At 42.5% G+C, this 12,829-nt stretch overlaps 1 protein-coding gene across 4 annotated transcripts in view; it reads right to left on the bottom strand.

The window, feature by feature from the left end:
* Positions 1-6,179: 6,179 nt before the first annotated feature.
* LOC139396223 (collagen alpha-1(XVIII) chain-like) overlaps positions 6,180-12,829 on the bottom strand; it is a 173,204-nt gene continuing 166,554 nt past the window's right edge. For 3 of the 4 annotated variants that reach the window (XM_071143381.1, XM_071143364.1, XM_071143378.1), the window contains 6 exons: positions 12,521-12,649; positions 12,325-12,357; positions 11,521-11,907; positions 11,190-11,387; positions 10,135-10,250; positions 6,180-7,906 (listed from right to left, as the gene is read on the bottom strand). In XM_071143381.1, coding sequence (XP_070999482.1) covers positions 7,693-7,906; positions 10,135-10,250; positions 11,190-11,387; positions 11,521-11,907; positions 12,325-12,357; positions 12,521-12,649 — 1,077 coding nt within the window. In that variant the 3' untranslated portion in view covers positions 6,180-7,692. The remainder of the gene's footprint in view (positions 7,907-10,134; positions 10,251-11,189; positions 11,388-11,520; positions 11,908-12,324; positions 12,358-12,520; positions 12,650-12,829) is intronic. The other variant, XM_071143369.1, reaches the window with a different exon arrangement.

The following is a 12,829-nucleotide window of genomic DNA, read 5'->3' as shown; positions in this document are numbered from 1 at the left end:
TATTTGCGTTAGTACACTGCAGGAACAACTCTACAATGATCACAGATATGTGATAGTACACGGCGAAGGGTTAAATAGCCTACCTCCATGTCAGTGAAGGGCTAAGTTAAAACCAAGACTCGAATTGAGGCGGTATGAGAGGGTATTCCAATGGCATTAAAGAAAATGGCAGAAAGCATAAGCCTACCCAAGTTAGTTTAAGATTTTGAAGAAAATAAAACGGATCTGATTATATAATGTGATCTCTTGCAGCACTTTGGTCTGCAATGCTTTATGCTAGAAACAAGCTGTAAAATACCCAGGAAAGACGTGACTTGGATGCATATGCAATATACAAAGTATGTGGACACCCCTTAAAAAAAGTGGATTCGGCTATTTCAGCCACATACGTTGCGGACAGGTGTAAAAATCAAGCACACCGCCATGCAATCTCCATAGACAAACAATGGCAGTAGAATGGCCTTACTGAGGAGGTCAGTGACATTCAACGTGCTACCATCATAGGATGCCAGCCTTCCAACAAGTCAGTTTGTCAAACTTCTGCCCTACTAGAGCTGCCCCGGTCAACTGTAAGCACTGTTATTGTGAAGTGGAAACATCTAGGAGCAACAACGGCTCAGCCCTGAAGTGGTAGACCACACAAGCTCACAGAACGGGACTGCCGAGTGCTGAAGTGCATAGCGTGTAAAAATCATCTATCCTCGGTTGCAACATTCACTAGTTCCAAAGTTAATGAAATTGGTTTCCATAGCCGAGCAGCCGCACACAAGCCTAAAATCACCATGCGCAATGCCGAGCAGCTGCACACAAGCCTAAAATCACCATGCGCAATGCCAAGCATCTGCGGGAGTGGTCTAAAATTCGCTGCCAGTGGACTCTGGAGCAGCAGAAACGCTTTATCTGGAGTGATTAATTATTACACCATCTGGCAGTCTGACAGACAAATCTGGGTTTGGTGGATGCCAGGAAAACACAACCTGTTTAAACCCAGACAGTTTTTGGGGAAACACTTGTGACCTTCTCTCATTGGGTTAAGCAACAGAAGAGTAGCCAGCAGTTAAATCTGACATTTTTCTGCTTTGGTAGGCCTACTCTGTCTGGGGTGGGAAGGTAGGCCTAACTTTTGAATGTACCATGCTCAAATTTCTAATGACGTCTCAGATTAAATTATTTGTAAACAAGGATAAATTGGTTGCAAACAAGACAAACTGATTTGGCATTAAAGAAATATAAGATGAACACATAGGCCTATAGTCCATTCTTAACCTGTAATTTTGAAAATTTGTGTGGTATTACAGATTCTGCTGATATGTTAAATGATGTAGAAATGCATGGTCTGCAAACCCACAACCTTCTTGGATGCAGCCCTGTGTGCCATCAAAATTCCTGTGTTGCCATCTAATGCCTACAGGACGAAGAACAAAACTGCATGTCTAAGGCTGGTCTGTCCAGGAAGTGAGGCTAAACGGTAGGCATGTTCTCTTTTTTCAAGCGTAAAGGAAGGGTTTCGATAAAATATATTTTTCTGAAGGGATGGCCATGCATTTGCATTTCAGAGGTCCAATTTCCTCCATGTAACCCTTATTATAAATAACGTTCACTCCCTTAAGCGTTCCCTTTAAATACGGGGCACCTTTTAGTTAGAATTTTGTTGAAAGATTAGAACATTGAGAGAACGGGTTCAGAATATTCCGGATCAATGAAAGTATGATTGATCCTGAATATATTCATACTAGTTTCCGTTCCAGCACCAATTGGTAGATTAAAAAAATACTCTGATCTTGTAGATGATTTAGGTTTAGGAAAGTATTTATGAATCATAAACAGGTCTGGAGAGCCTTTACGCACTAAAGTCAGAAAACGGTGGATTGATTCATTCTTAAAATTGCCACATTCAGTTCTTCAACCCATGGTAATGTTGGAAGATTAGTGTACATAGACTTATAATATGGAGAATAGTGTACAATAATAGGCTATAACCTTGTCTATTGCCTGCACTAACCATGGAACTGCTTGATGACACGGCCAAGTATTGTGCCATGCGTCGGGTTCAAACTGTTACGGCTTGGTCTGCTCTCCGCTCAATAAACAATTAATTTTATTTATTTTTTACCTTTATTTAACCAGGTAGGCCAGTTGAGAACAAGTTCTCATTTACAACTGCGACCAGACCAAGATAAAGCAAAGCAGTGCGACAAAAACAACAGAGTTACACAAACAAATGTACAGTCAATAACTCAAAAGAAAATAGAAATATATGTACAGTGTATGTGTAAACGGATGTGAAACGCTAGCTTAGTTAGCGGTGGTGTGCGCTAAATAGTGTTTCAATCGGTGACGTCACTTGCTCTGAGACCTTGAAGTAGTGGTTCCCCTTGCTCTGCAAGGGCCGTGGCTTTTGTGGAGCGATGGGTAACAATGCTTCGTGGGTGACTGTTGTTGATGTGTGCAGAGGGTCCCTGGTTCGCGCCCGGGTACGGGCGAGGGGACGGTCTAAAGTTATACTGTTACATGTGCAAATGTAGAAGAGTAGGGAGGTAGGCAATAAATACACTATGGAGGAAAAATTAATTACAATTTAGCATTAATACTGGAGTGATAGATGTGCAGATGATGTGTAAGTAGAGATACTGGGTTGCGAAAGAGCAAGAGGGTAAGTAATCATATGGGGATGAGGTAGTTGGGTGTGTTATTTTCAGATGGGCTGTGTATAGGTACAGTGATCGGTAAGCTGCTCTGACAGCTGATGCTTAATGTTAGAGAGGGAGATATGACTCAAGCTTCAGAGATTTTTGCAATTCGTTCCAGTCATTGGCAGCAGGGAACTGGAAGAAAATGCAGCCAAAGGAAGTGTTGGCTTTGGGGATGACAAGTGCAATATACCTGCTGGAGCGCGTGCTACAGATGGGTGTTGCTATGGTGACCAGTGAGCTGAGATAAGGCGGGGCTTTACCTAGCAAAGACTTACAGATGACCTGGAGCCAGTGGGTTTGGCGAAGGATATGTAGTGAGGGCCAGCCAACAAGAGCATGGAGGTTGCTACATTACATTACTTTTTTTATCAACTGTTAGTAATGATCCTCAGCAACAACCAAACAGCCGTGATTGCATTTACAGAGGAAGCAAATGAAGGTAAACAAAACAAATGGAACAATTATGTAGGTTACACCAACTGAAGAGAACAGTAAATTGGTAGTTGAATGTGGTTATTAGGCCTACTGACGGTCAATACTGATATTTAACATAGAAATAGGACAGAGAAAGTCAGGGGAGCCTATAATTAAGACATTTGAGATTGCCCATGCCCACAAGTTTTAAAAACTCCCTAGCATACCCCATAACATGATGCCGTCACCACCATGCTTGAAAATATGAGGAGTGGTACTCCGTGATGTGTTTACCCCAAACATAACACTTTGTATTCAGGACATTCATTTCTTTGCCACATTTTTTTGCAGTTTTACTTTAATGCCTTATTGCAAACAGGATGCATGTTTTTGAAATGTTGTATTCTGTACAGGCTTCCTTCTTTCCATTCTGTCAATTAGAATACTATTGTGGACTAACTAAAATGTTGTTCATCCATCCTCAGTTCTCTCCTATCACAGCCATTAAACTGTTTTGAAGTCACCATTGGCCTCAGGTTGAAATCCCTAAGCAGTTTCCTTCCTCTCCGGCAAATTAGTTAGGAAGGATGCCTGTATCTTTGTAGTGAGTTGGTGTATTGATACATGTTACGTACGCCTCTTGGAGGAGGGAACGCAACACCCTGCTACAGTCAACTCCCCGTGGAGTGAAATAGGTATGAGATTGTAGGTGCGGGTAAGGATGACAGAGGCAGAGAATATTACTGTTTACAGGGAATTTATTTCCTTAACATGGTAATGTGGTGAAAAGGGGCTGGACAGAACCAAAGCAAAAAAAGTTAAAGTTAAAAGAATCCCCTCTCCTACCTTACCTGCCCACCCACTATTTACCTAACCTTTTAGCACCTCCTGGCGTGCTAACCAAAATACAGGGGGTGGTCCACCCAGGTCTTACCTAGTGTGCATACACAGTAAATACTACGGGTTATGTATGCCTGCAGGCCTCTTGCATAAGCACTCCCAAGGTGCCTTCCCCTTCCCCTCTGGGAACAAAAACAGAATAATTACTAACGCAAAGTGAACAATATCAATAATCACGAACACAGTCCTTTTGGCATACACACACCTCAGAAGTAGCGGCTACAAAATACTTTCAACAAAACTGTTACTGTGCAACAACCAAAACAGGACATCAAAAAAACTCTCTCTTCCTGACAAAGGCTTTTATCCAGTTGGAGAAAGAGTTGGTAATTGAAAAATAGCGGTTTCCCATGACGAGAGGGAGGGTTCAGCGCTCCAATCAGCTGCTGAGAATCCAGGAAGCCATTTCCTGAAATACAAACACAAAACACAGAAACTGGGGAACAAAACAACACACCATCCAAAGTATAATTATACTGTACAAAAATATAAACGCAACATGTAAAGTGTTGGTCCCATATGTCATGAGCTGAAATAAACTATCCCAGAAAGGTTCCATTTCTCTCAAATGTTGTGCACAAAGCATTTCGCTACCCCCGGCAATAACATCTGCTAAACACATGCATGTGACCAATAAAGTTTGATTTGAAAACAAATACTGGAAAACAAATATTGCAGTTTTGTCACAAAACAATGCCACAGATTTTTCAAGCTTCGAGGGAGCATGCAATTGGCATGCTGACTGCAGGAATGTCCACCAGAAAACAGAACGTTAATTTCTCTACCATAAGTTGCCTCAAACATCATTTTAGAGAATTTGGCAGTACGTCCAACCAGCCTCACAAGCGCAGACCACGTGTAACCCTGCCACTCCAGGACCTCCACATCCGGCTTCTTCACCTGCAGGATCGTCTGAGACCAGCCACCTAGACAGCTGTATTTCTGTCTGTAAAAAAGTCATTTTGTGGAGAAACTCATTCTGATTCTCATTCGCAAGCCCACCCATGGCTGCACACCCTGCCTCTAGTCATGTGGAACCTATAGATAAGGCCTTAATGAATTAGTTTCTATTGACTGATTTCCTCACATGAACTGTAACTCTAAAATCTTAGAAATTGTTGAATGTTACGTTTATATTTTTTGTTCAATGTAATAACTAATAATATACTCAAAGGCATATTCAGTGAATGCTTTTTTTTTTTTTTTTTACACTTCTACAAATCGGTGCCCTTTCTTGCAAGGGATTGGACAACTTTGTGGTTGAATCTGTGTTTGAAATTCACTGCTCGACTGAGGGACCTTACAGATAATTGTATGTGTGAGGCACAGAGATGAGGTAGTCATAAAAAATTCATGTTAAACACTATGATTGCACACAGAGTGAGTCCCTGCAACTCATGTGTCTTGTTAAGCAAATGTTTACTCCCAAACTAATTTAGGGTTGCCATAACAAAGGGGTACTTAACAAAAGGGGTACTTATTGACTCAAGACATTTCAGGTTTTCATTTTCAATTAATTTGTAAAAATGACTAAGAACATAATTCCACTTTGACAATATAGGCCACTGACAAAAAAATCCAAAAACTGAAGGGATGTGAATACTTTCTTGAAGAAACTGTAGTTTATTCCAAATATCAACACTGAAAAATTACAAACCACTGATATTCACTGTAAATGAACTAACATGACCTTTGAAAAACTTGCCTGATATGATATAGATGTAGAGGACTCTTCAATCCATTAGATTGAATTAATCCATCTAAATCTCAATTCATGTTAGGGATCATCAGTTGTGTCCCTTGATGACCTTTAACATTTTGCCTAGTTGACCAAACATGGATAAGAAAAGAAGCTGCTGTATTTCTATCCACATGATGGCAGCAGCATGTCCAAGTGTAGGTGGGGGAAAAAAATAACATTTATTCAGTGCCTCTGAGAAATGATACAGCACATACTTGTTACAAAAACACTGGTTCAGTCAAGACCACAGTAGCACTATAGCCAAAAAAAAGTCTCAGAAATTCAACAACACGAGGCTAATACAAAGTGTCTTAATAAAATGCATCTGGGTTCCCTCAACCATCACAGTCAGCAGTCACTTCAATAGAAATTAGCGCACAATTGAACTCAAAACATTTTCAAACCCCAATGTTAGGTTATTATGACCTGGATTTTCTTTTTGATTAACACCTTCCATCAAATTTGTCTCAGCCTCTGTTTTACAGACATTATAACTTATGTCTTAGATATAAACGTGGCACATTTTGACGAGGACATATAAAAGTTATCTTCACCAAAATTGAAATGTCAAGTAAACAGAAAAGTTCTATATGGAATTGAAAGAAATCATATTTATAAACACATTTAACATATTTGTGACCTGGTACATAACATTATAGCAATATTCTTTCTAAGAACCATCATATCTTATCTGAGTTTTATTTACTTATTTTGTAAAAATGATTTTACCCCTTTTTTTTCTCCTCAATTTCGTGGTATCGAATTGGTAGTAGTTACAGTCTTGTCTCATCGCTGCAACTCCCGTACGGACTCGGGAGAGGCGAAGTTCGAGAGTCATGCTTCCTCCGAAACACAACCCAACCAAGCCGCACTTTCTTGACACAATGCACATCCAACCCTGAAGCCAGTCGCACCAATGTGTCGGAGGAAACACCGTACACCACGTAAACCTGGTCAGCATGCACTGCGCCCGGCCCGCCACAGGAGCCGCTAGTGCGCGATGAGACAAGGATATCCCTGCCGGCCAAACCCTCCCTAACCCGGACGACGCTGGGCCAACTGTGCGCCGCCCCATGGGCCTCCCGGTCGCAGCCGGCTGCGACAGAACCCAGAATCTCTGGTGGCACAGCTTGCACTGCCTTAGACCACTGCGGGAGGCTATTTACTTATTTAAAAAAAAACAATTATCTTGGGAGCAGATATCAACTCAGAATTTCTTTTCAGAATCTCTTTTGACATGCATTTCTAAAACCACACACTCATACTTGCAACTTACAGTTTTCCATATTAGGTTATGAAACTCGCCCTCGCTTGTGTAAATGTATGAAATATTGTGACTGCTGACTACAATATGGGTTAGGGCATTTTACATTTGTTGTTACTTTTCCAAATCATATCGTATGCTCTCACATAACTTAATTTCAAAATAAATAACTATTCTCTTCTTTAATTTTAAAATATTATTTAAAAGGTTGCCCCCTTAGTAAACCACAAGCCTTAAATGAAATGAAAATAAAACAAAAATGTGGAAAACGGTACAAAGAAAATGTATAGCTAATTGAATACACCAAATTTGAAGACAGTTTAAAAAGTAACATTGATAAAAACAGAAATAAAAATAAAACACAGATATCATATACAATATATATTTTTTAATGGATACAATAAAAAAATGCTGCCGCAGTTAGCTTCTCTTCTCTTGTTCAACCCCTTGGAAAATATGTGCCAATGCCCCGAGAAAAGGGCAAACACCTCTATGTTCGACCCGTCTCTTTGGCATTATAGAAGGGATGAAGAAGACAATGGCGAGCTTCTCTGCCAGGCAAGAGCTGCAGAACTAGTTTGTAGGACGTCATGTTTTGGAGGCGCGGGAGGGAGGAATGAGCCTATTTGGATAATTGTATTGCGTTTACTAGGACCAAAGAAACAGGGACAGGTTTTTTCTTATTTTTTGGAATGAGAGAGATAGCTGTTCTCGATACACAGCACTATGTAGGAGCTAGAGCAGCTACTGGGCAACTGTTGTAGGAGCTGGCCGGTCTGCAGTGAAGACGCTAGGCCAGTCACTGCACGGTCTCCTGCCCTCCATGTCTCGCAGTAGTTATCTGTCTGGCGGTGACCCTCGCTGCTAGAGCCGTGCCAGACCATTTTCTCTGGCCTGAAGGGAAACAATTCAGAAAATGTTTTAATCACCTTAGGTATATCCCTTTATTAGATACATTTTAAGAAATCTATTCCAGTTCACAGTAAAATTGTAATACAGTGCCTTCACTGTTGGCCTGGCATATCATACATACAAAGACTACCACAATTTATAACCAAGCAATTTTGTTTATGAGGACATTCATTATAATAATAAGAAAGTAACTATTTGCCATAAAAAGAAAGAGACTGCACTATTAAACTGCCATTTTTAAAACAGTAGTGTGATAATAAACTCAGCAAAAACAGAAACGTCCCTTTTTCAGGACCCTGTCTTTCAAAGATAATTCGTAAAAATCAAAATAACTTCACAGATCTTCATTGTAAAGGGTTTAAACACTGTTTCCCATGCTTGTTCATTGAACCATAAACAATTAATGAACACGCACCTGTGGAACGGTCGTTAAGACACTAACAGTTTACAGACGGTGGGCAATTAAGGTCACAGTTATGACAACTTAGGACACTAAAGAGGACTTTCTACTGTCTCTGAAAAACACCAAAAGAAAGATGCCGGGGGTCCCTGCTCATCTGCGTGAACGTGCCTTAGGCATGCTGCAAGGAAACATGAGGACTACAGATGTGGCCAGGGCAATAAATTGCAATGTCCATACTGTGAGACACCTAAGACGGCACTACAGGGAGACAGGGCGGGCAGCTGATCATCCTCGCAGAGGCAGACCACGTGTAACAATACCTGCACAGGATTGGTACATCCGAACATCACACCTGCGGGACAAGTACCGGATGGCAACAACAACTGCCCGAGTTACACCAGGAACGTACAATCCCTCCATCAGTGCTTAGGCTGTCCGCAAAGGGCTGAGAGAGGCTGAACTGAGGCCTGTTGTAAGGCAGGTCCTCACCAGACATCACCGGCAACAACGTCGCCTATGGGCACAAACGTACCGTTGCTGGACCAGACAGGACTGGTCGAGTCGCGGTTTTGTCTCACCAGGGGTAATGGTCGGATTCGCGTTTGTCGTCGAATGAATGAGCGTTACACCGAGGCCTGTACTCTGGAGCAGGATCAATTTGGAGGTGGAGGGTCCAACATGGTCTGTGGAGGTGTGTCACAGCATCATCAGACTGAGCTTGTTGTCATTGCAGGCAATCTCAAAGCTGTGCGTTACAGGGAAAACATCCTTCTCCCTCATGTGGTACCCTTCTTGCAGGCTCATACTGACCTGACCCTTCAGCATGACAATGCCACCAGCCATACTGCTCGTTCTGTGCGTGATTTCCTGCAAGACAGGAATGTCAGTGTTCTGCCATGGCCAGCGAAGAGCCGGATCTCAATCCCATTGAGCACATCTGGGACCTGTTGGATCGGATGGTGAGGGCCATTCCTCCCAGAAATGTCTGGGAACTTGCAGGTGCCTTGGTGGAAGAGTGAGGTAACATCTCACAGCAAGAACTGGCAAATCTGGTGCAGTCCATGAGGCGGAGATCCACTGCAGTACTTAATGCAGCTGATGGCCACACCAGATACTGACTGTTACTTTTGATTTTGACCCCCCCTTTGTTCAGGGACACATTATTACATTTCTGTTAGTCACATGTCTGTGGAACTTGCTCCGTTTATGTCTCAGTTGTTGAATCTTGTTATGTTCATACAAATATTTACACATGTTAAGTTTGCTGAAAATAAACAGTTGACAGTGAGGGGATGTTTCTTTTTTTGCTGAGTTTATATACACTTTTTTTTAGTAAAAATTTAGGCTCGAGGCTTGGGGGGGATATGGACCGGTATTGCTAGCAATCTTTGCTCTGACTAGCTTATTGAGCTGCAAGTTGTGGCTATTGCAATCTAGCTGGTAAGCTGGTAAAAATTGGTATCATCTAAACAGATGTTGTTAGCTAAGTAGCTAGCGAGCTAGCTATTTGTATTTTAGCTTGCATACACAGAGCTGTCAATGTCAATGCAAGTCAAAAACGTCCGTAGCTAGCTACAATATCGAAGTAGCCACCTTAACTCTTTAAACTATAACATTGGCAAACAATTAAGCTTGTCCCATTTTCTTCTTCATAATTTTCTAACTCACTGAGAATAGTTTGACAATGACGTAACTAAGTTGAACAACTCACCTTAGCTAACCAGCAACTAGGATTTTGATGCATTAGACGCACATTGTAAACACCATTTTTATTTTGTTGTTCCGTGTCTGAGAGACCAACACTCACCATGCACTGTCCCTGAGGATATCTCTGCCGTCAAAGGAGTAGATTGGTGCATTTTCCTCCATCCTCCCCTCAGTCTTACTGAACAATGACTCCCAGCTATTAAATAGCACATGGTCCTAGAGGGAGAGAAAATATACACTCAGTGGCGAGTTTATTAGGTACACCCATCTAGTATCAAGTCGGACCCCTCTTTGCCTCCAGAATAGCCTGAATTCTTAGGGGCATGGATTCTATAAGGTGTGTCGTTCAAAAGTTGCTCAATTGGTATCAAGGAACCTAATTTGTGCCAGGAAAACATTCCCCACACCAGCCTGTACCATTGACACCTCACCAGAATGAAGCAATAGGAACTGGGATTCGTCGGACCAGGCAATGTATTTTCACTCCTCAATTGTCCAGTGTTGGTGATAGCGTGCCCACTGTAGACACTTCTTGTTTTTAGCTGATAGGAGTGGAACCCGGTGTGGTAGTCTGCTGCGATAGCCCATCCATGACAAGAACCGGTGACTTGTGCATTCCAAGATGCCGTTCTGCACACCACTGTTGACCTGTGCCGTTATTTGCCTGTTTGTGGCCTGCTTGTTAGCTTGCACAATTCTTGCCATTCTTCGATCTCTCTCACCAACAAGCTTTTTTCGCCCACAGGACTGCTACTGACTGGATGTTTTTTTGTTTGTTTGTCGCACCATGCGCTAAAAGCCCAGGAGGCCGGCTGTTTGAGATTCTGGAACTGGCGAGCCTGGTACTGACGATCATACAACGCTCAAAGTTGCCTAGGTCACTTATTTGACCCATTCTAATGTCCAATCGAACAGTAACTGAATGCCTGTCTGCCTGCTTTATATAGCAAGCCACGGCCATGAGACACAAGGATAAAATGAAAACCCATGGTAGCATCGCATGACTGATTCTTAACAGTGTTTTATTGAAATAATCTCTAGAATTTCCTGAAATGGTAATGAATAGATTACTTCAATGAACTCAATTTCAATTTGGTGTCAGAAGAAGGATCCCAAAGTCTAGACTCATGCTTTCTTTAGTATATGTTTACACACCTTGAGGTTTAAGATGGGGAGGCTGTCTCTGTCGGACTTGCGAACGATGCTGTAGAGGTCCTGGAGCTTGGAGGACAAGAAAGCCCTGAAGGTGCCCTTCAGGCCCACTGCACGAGCTTGCTGGAAACACAGGAAGTCTGCCCCTCGAATGCCCCGCATGTTGCCCACTTGGGGAGTGTTCAGGGCGATCAGGTGGAGCTGAGAAGAACCCCCCCCCAGATTTGAGTTATAAAAACAGCTTGGCTTAGGCCTACACACACAATTTAGATGAGACCATTTGTTAGATACATGCTTTCTCTGAAGGCACATTAAATGATGATAAGATACTCACTCCTGGCCCTGATGTGTGGACGTGACCGACAGGCTGGGGAACTGGAGGGGGAACAGGTTGTCTCTGGGGGGTGATGTGATATCGTCTTTCGGGCTGGGTGGGATACCTGTTCTCAGGCTGCACAGGGCTGTAGCGGCCATCTGTCTGAGGGGGGTACCTAGGGTCAGTCTGAGAGGGGTATCTGTGATCATACTGAGGGGGGTCTCTGGGGTCGCGATTGTTGGGTTGGGCGAGCCTGGGTATCTCAATAGGCTGGCGAGGAGGAGGCACGATGGGGTGGGTGGCAGCGCCTTGGGAGAATTGTTCAGCTCCATTGTTGGCTGAGTGGTCCTGGGATTGGGGGTAATTGACGACAGGGGGAGGCTGGACTGCCGCTACTTCATTGTCCTGGAGATTAAGAGCAACAGTGATTAAGTAAAATAAGCAAGCCTTGGACAAGTAAGCTTTTCTGAGCCAAAATGGCCCATAAGGCCTTTCTCCTGATTCTGTAGCATGAGGCAGCTTGATGTGCAAGTACACCCCCTGGACAGGAGACTAGCCTATCGCAGGGCCTCACCCCCAATCCATCTCCTTAATACTGAGTGCCAAGCTGAGAGGCATCATGTACCATTTTTTGAGTCTTTGGTATGACTCGACCAGAGTTCAAACCCCCAACCTTTGAATCTCAGGGCGGACACTCTAAGCACAGGTCATTTGAGATGACAAGTCATCCTTGATTTTATGACTCTGTTTCCTCAAATAGCTATTTATTAAATAAGTTCATACATTGACTTTGTTTAATTTACTCATTTTCATACAACTTACCAGATCTCTGTAGAAGGGACTGTAGTCACTGAGCTGGAATATAATAAGAATATGAAAAAAGTGCATACATTTTTTTGCATAGTTAATTTTTTCACGTTTATGGTCTTTTAATGTGCACTTAACCAACTTTGAGTGTACATCTCCAGCTCCTACCTTACTAACACGTCTCACATGAAAGAAAAATTAATGACTTCACCATGATTTGTCTGAATCCATTGCGGACTCGGATGTAGAGATCTGTTTTGTCGACAATGTAGATGAGAGTGCCCTCCGACTGGCGCCTTGCAGTAGCAATCATGGTGTCGTATGACCTCAAAACTGTCACCTGGGGAGACCAATACATATTATAGTACATATACAAGATTGCAGGCATCAATCAGAAAAACAACCAGTGAATCTTAGTAGTTATGATGACTTTCAACCACAAAAAGAAAACAATTTAAAATACACCTTCACAATCTTTGCATCTGCTTTTTTCCGAAGTCCCTTGCAATCACTCCACTGA

The sequence above is a fragment of the Oncorhynchus clarkii genome, chromosome 3 (genome assembly GCF_045791955.1).
Source record: "Oncorhynchus clarkii lewisi isolate Uvic-CL-2024 chromosome 3, UVic_Ocla_1.0, whole genome shotgun sequence".
Taxonomy (NCBI): Eukaryota; Metazoa; Chordata; class Actinopteri; order Salmoniformes; family Salmonidae; genus Oncorhynchus; species Oncorhynchus clarkii.
This window is presented reverse-complemented; position numbering and strand designations above follow the sequence as displayed.